Consider the following 5,579-nt stretch of genomic DNA (forward strand, 5'->3'; position numbering starts at 1 on the left):
CATATTTGAAATTACGGTGAATAATAATTTTTAAAATTATTTTTATTTAAAAAAATATTAAACTAAATTTTTTATTTTTTATTTTTAATATTAGCATATAAAATTCATGTACTAAATTTTTTATTAAAAAAATCAAGAATTTGTCAAATACCACGTCATCCCATGTGCTAAATGCAGCCAGCCTAACTTTACTTGATGATCATCACACAGTTTTATAAAAGCCGTTCAAACAAACCCCTGGCCATGGGTAACGAAAGGATCAAACGGCCAGAAATTAAAGCCGATCTAAAACCGAAACTAGGGTTCTTTCTCCTAATAACCTCACTATATAAGCTCCACAGTTACCGCTTGGCTGGTGCGGTGCAGTTTGGTCTGCCCTCCCACCCAAAAAACCCAAAAAAATCTCTCCTTTTCTCCGTCGTATCCCGTACGGTTCCCTCCGACGATTCTATCCCCGTTTTACACCTCCCTCTCCTCTTTTTATCCCAATATTACCCTAAAAAATCCCCAAATATATACTTTTAGGTCTTAGATTACCAGTTTAGAATCCTCTGTGTGTTTTGTTGATCTCTCTAGGTTTTAATTTAATTGTAACAGGAGGAGAGGGAAACAAAAAAATCACAAAAAAAGAAAAAATAGAAAAAATTTGAAGGATCCAGAAGGCCTGTGTGTTTTGATTTGAGATGGCGCAGATTCAGCTGCATCAATCGGGGGCTTCGGTTCCGGGACCCAACGGAGTGGCGGCGGGACCTGGAGCGATCCAGTTTGTGCCGACTTCGCTTTATGTTGGTGATCTTGACTTCAACGTGACTGATTCGCAACTTTACGACGTGTTTAATCAGGTCGGCCAGGTGGTTTCGGTTAGGGTTTGTAGGGATTTGAGTACCAGGCGATCTCTTGGCTATGGTTATGTTAACTATAGCAACCCTCAGGATGGTATGCATTTTTCCTGGCCTATTTTTTTTAATTGTATTTTTTATCGTAATATGTGACGGGAACTGAAGTTGAAATCTTTTTCGGTATTGAAAAATGTGAATGGATGGATTACTTTTGTAAGAAAATTATGTTGGGGGACCATATTGAGAATATACGAATTATGAAGGTATGTTTTAAATCCCGGTAGCTTTAGGTTAAGTAGGATCCAGTGGAAGCTTTTAAACTTGTATGGATTGGCTTGAGGGAAACTACATGGTCCCCGGAGAACTTTTGGTATCAGGAATGATTAATTTAATTCTATTAAAGTAAACCATTGCATAACTGTTTTGAATTGCCGTGGGGGAAGATCATCCCCCTGGCCTTCATTTTTTATGCTTTCTAGCCCTTTGTTGATACAAAGGAGGAGAGGTCGAGTAAGATTTTAATATAATATTTAGCTACTACTGGTTGGATTAGATGCTTGCGATTTAATGGTATTGTGATAAGAATTTAAGACAGTAGAGTAATTTGTCCATTAAGCGTAAACTATAATCCTGTATGAAAGTTAGGGTGTGGATGTAGCAATACACAACAGATGGGCTTCCTGAATCTTGCCCATTATCAGGGATGCCATGGTTTACATGTGTGAATGTGAATTAAGAGAGTGGAATAAAGATAGTAAGGGAAGGCACAGCCATAATCCCTCAGAAGGTGGAGGTGATAGCAGTTGATTTGAAGTTCGTGTAAGATGATTTGGTCATGTAATGTAGGCCCATAACTATTGAAGTGATTTAGTTTTGATTTGCTTTTCATGTATGTGGTCATTGGAGAATCATATCATAGAAGTTTATTGATCTTTAACCCTTGATTAAAGAAACACATTTCGAGGTGTCACTGGTCAGTGCCTATGCTGACAACGCACTTTCATGTCTTCAACACTTTACTGGAATCTCATTATTATCTTACCTTCGTTTCTTACAACATTTATTTACTTACTCATCTACAGCTGCTAGGGCATTGGATGTCTTGAACTTTACTCCACTCAATAACAAGCCTATCAGGATCATGTATTCCCATCGGGACCCAAGTATTCGTAAGAGTGGCATGGCAAATATATTTATCAAGGTATTCACATTCATGTTAACTTCTCTGTTTGATTTTTCTCTCTTTTAAGGCAGCTGATTGTTATTGTTGGTTGTCTGGAATTAATTTTTTCATTATGCCAGGAAATAGGATACTCATTCTCCAATTTGAAAAGCTTTATATAGATCCTTTTAAGTCTTCTGTAGTACTATATTCTGAAAGCAAAATGGGTTTATGTCGTTGCCTTTCTTTTGTGATGCCTTCGACTAATGCTGACCTTTTTTTCTGTGTTGTGTTTTTGGGACTGCAGAACCTGGACAAGGGTATTGATCACAAAGCTTTACACGACACATTTTCTTCATTTGGCAATATTCTTTCTTGCAAAGTTGCTACTGATGCTTCTGGCCAGTCCAAAGGCTATGGTTTTGTACAATTTGACAGCGAGGAGGCTGCACAAAATGCAATAGATAAATTAAATGGCATGTTGATCAATGATAAACAAGTGTATGTTGGACACTTTCTTCGCAAACAGGACAGAGATGGTGCTCTATATAGCATAAAATTCAACAATGTTTTTGTGAAAAATCTGGCTGAATCCACAACAGATGAAGACTTGAAGAATATTTTTGCTGAACATGGAGCAATTACTAGTGCTGTGGTGATGAGGGATGCTGATGGTAAATCAAAATGTTTTGGATTTGTTAACTTTGAAAGTGCAGATGATGCTGCCAAAGCTGTTGAGGCTCTTAATGGAAAGAAAATCGATGGTGAGGAGTGGTATGTTGGAAAAGCCCAGAAAAAATCTGAAAGAGAGCTTGAATTGAAAGGGCGATTTGAGCAGAGTATGAAGGAGACTGTTGACAAATTTCAAGGCTTGAATTTGTATATCAAGAATCTAGATGATAGCATCAATGATGAAAAACTCAAGGAATTGTTCTCTGACTTTGGTACTATTACTTCGTGCAAGGTATTGAAATATTGTCCACGTATGTTGGAAATCAGCCTGTTCTGATCTCTTTTTTCCCATGGATGCTGACATTCAAACATTCTCCACTCTTGAAACTTACAGGTCATGCGTGACCCTAGTGGTATTAGTAGAGGTTCTGGATTTGTTGCTTTCTCAACTCCTGAAGAAGCGTCTCGAGCTGTAAGTTATGATCTTTATGGCTGCCATACTGTGATCAAAGTTAATATTCATCCTTGTTTCTTTCACAGCTTGCTGAGATGAATGGCAAAATGTTGATCAGCAAACCCCTGTATGTTGCCCTTGCTCAACGGAAGGAAGAGAGAAGAGCAAGACTTCAGGTACTATTTTGGTTGCAATTGTATAAGTGGTGTTTTTAATTAAAATATGCTACTAATCCAGCTGGATCCTCCAAGTTACTTATTTGTCTTTTTTTGATAACTTAGATGTTCTGGTTGTTTGGAAGGCTTTTTTGATAGATACTTTAATTATTATACCCTCTATTATTATTGTCATCGTCTTTTTTGACAGCTTTTCTTTTTAATTATAGACCTTTCTTCTTGAAAGATACTTGTTTATCCAGTCTCTTCAAACAGTTTCATGGTTTTCATAGGGAAGAATATGAACTTCAGAATGGATTGTTTCTCTTGGATATTCTCATTTTTTCTCACAAGGCTTCAAGGCCATAGAGATTCCACTCTACCTGAAAAGCAATGCTATTGATTGTCATGGGATCATGATCCCTACCATTATCTGATACTAGTGTGATTGGTTCTTTTAGCTATTAGGAGATATCTATTTATGTATGAAAGTAGATACAGTTGTTGGTAGGAAAAAGTGAGTTAATTATTGCTGTTTGCTGCCTATTGCAACATGGCATCTCTTCTGTGCTGTTGAAGGCTACTTACTGATGTTCATGTTTGCTGAGGTAATTTGTGCCTTTATTTTTCGCGTGTCTGGTTTCACGCAGGCACAATTTTCTCAAATGAGGCCAGTTACCATGGCACCTTCAGTTGCTTCTCGTATGCCAATGTATCCTCCTGGTGCTCCAGGTATGGGACAGCAATTTCTGTATGGGCAAGGACCTCCAGCCATGATGCCTCCCCAGGTAACTTATCCGAACTTTTTTTCAACGTGCTTGCTTGATTGTTCACAATTATTATGTTTCTTCTAGTCCTCTATGGCTTTAGAATGATTGTTCATTTTTTAAAGCAATGATATGGCATTAAGCTGGGTTGTTGGACTGTTGATGGAGCTAAAAATTCTTCAAAGCTAATTATAAATAAATAATACCACAAAAAAGGAATATAATTATCAACTCAAACCCAGAAATTGGGCTCTCTAGGATGAAGCTTTTTAGGAATCCAATGAAGAATCACGAATTCAAGGTGAGGGTCTTTTGAAAGAGAGAAAGCTAGCGCTGAGACAGCCATTAGAAAGAGGTATCAACATCACGCACAAGCTTCCACGGCCTCCAAATCAACCATTATTGCAAGTCCCATATTCCAAAGGCCCTTAGCAACAAAAAAAATAATTACATAATAAACAAAGTCAGTCCCAACAAAAACATAATAGAGATAGACACAATATGTCAGAGGTTTTTTTTTTTTCCTTAACAAAGCTAGGCAAGAGAAATTAAATTAATTTGGAAAAGAGAGAATTTGCAGATAGGGTACCTTTTCACGTTTTATAACTGCATCAATCGAAGAATATATGTTGATAAACAAAAAATAATATATAAATTGCATTCCTTGGCTGTTTTGGTGATTCAATTCGAAAGGTGTTTTATTTTAAAACATTAGCCCAGTTTTGATGATTTCTGTCCATGCAGCACACCAGCCCCGCATTTGTACATGTCATCATAGTTAGCTAACAGGGAGAGTGGACAGAATAGTCCAAGGGTCAATGAATATACTATGAGAACACAAGGGTTAATTGACCAAATTAAAAACATAAGGTTATAATTGAATAATTGACACGAACACATGGTCAAATTTTGGGTTTTTGTGTCTACATAATCAGAAATATATGCTATCATGGTGTATGATGCATCTATGAAATGTGGACTCCTATGCTAGATGTTTCGAGTTTTTAATATAGACTCATTCAACATTGTGTGATATCCTGTATTTGATTTTTTTAATCAAATGGATATTTATACATTTCATGAGGTTCTAATAACTTCTGAACCTACATGCGATGGTTTAATTAGTTTTAGCATCAATTGGGATGAACTTTGTCAGAAATCCTGCATGATAGTTGGCTTGGGGATCATACATTATTGAGACTTGAAGCTAAGCTCAACATGTCTATGATATGAGCTCTTTGCAGCTTGAGCATTGAGATGCAATATACTTCTTTGGTTCCTTTTCTCTATTCTGAAGTCTATGTGAGCATTGACATAAATCTAGGGTGGTAGAATGTGATTGCATGTTTACTTGGCATTTGAAATACGTCCACCACAGGATCAGCAATTACTGATTCTGAAATTGAATCTCTTATTTTTTGTAGGCTGGATTTGGCTACCAACAGCAACTTGTCCCTGGAATGAGGCCTGGTGGTGCCCCAATGCCAAATTTCTTTGTTCCTCTGGTTCAGCAGGGTCAGCAAGGCCAGC

The 5,579-nt window shown here is 37.1% G+C and overlaps 1 protein-coding gene across 1 annotated transcript in view; it reads left to right on the top strand.

Annotated features, from left to right (window-relative positions):
• Positions 1 to 338: 338 nt before the first annotated feature.
• Positions 339 to 5,579, top strand: part of LOC105129257 (polyadenylate-binding protein 2-like) — a 6,284-nt gene continuing 1,043 nt past the window's right edge. Inside the window, exons 1-7 of the mRNA XM_011031242.1 lie at positions 339 to 936; positions 1,922 to 2,040; positions 2,309 to 2,965; positions 3,068 to 3,145; positions 3,214 to 3,303; positions 3,933 to 4,070; positions 5,474 to 5,573. Coding sequence (XP_011029544.1) covers positions 684 to 936; positions 1,922 to 2,040; positions 2,309 to 2,965; positions 3,068 to 3,145; positions 3,214 to 3,303; positions 3,933 to 4,070; positions 5,474 to 5,573 — 1,435 coding nt within the window. The 5' untranslated portion in view covers positions 339 to 683. The remainder of the gene's footprint in view (positions 937 to 1,921; positions 2,041 to 2,308; positions 2,966 to 3,067; positions 3,146 to 3,213; positions 3,304 to 3,932; positions 4,071 to 5,473; positions 5,574 to 5,579) is intronic.

The sequence above is a fragment of the Populus euphratica genome, unplaced genomic scaffold (assembly GCF_000495115.2).
Source record: "Populus euphratica unplaced genomic scaffold, PopEup_1.0 scaffold2.1, whole genome shotgun sequence".
Lineage (NCBI taxonomy): Eukaryota > Viridiplantae > Streptophyta > Magnoliopsida > Malpighiales > Salicaceae > Populus > Populus euphratica.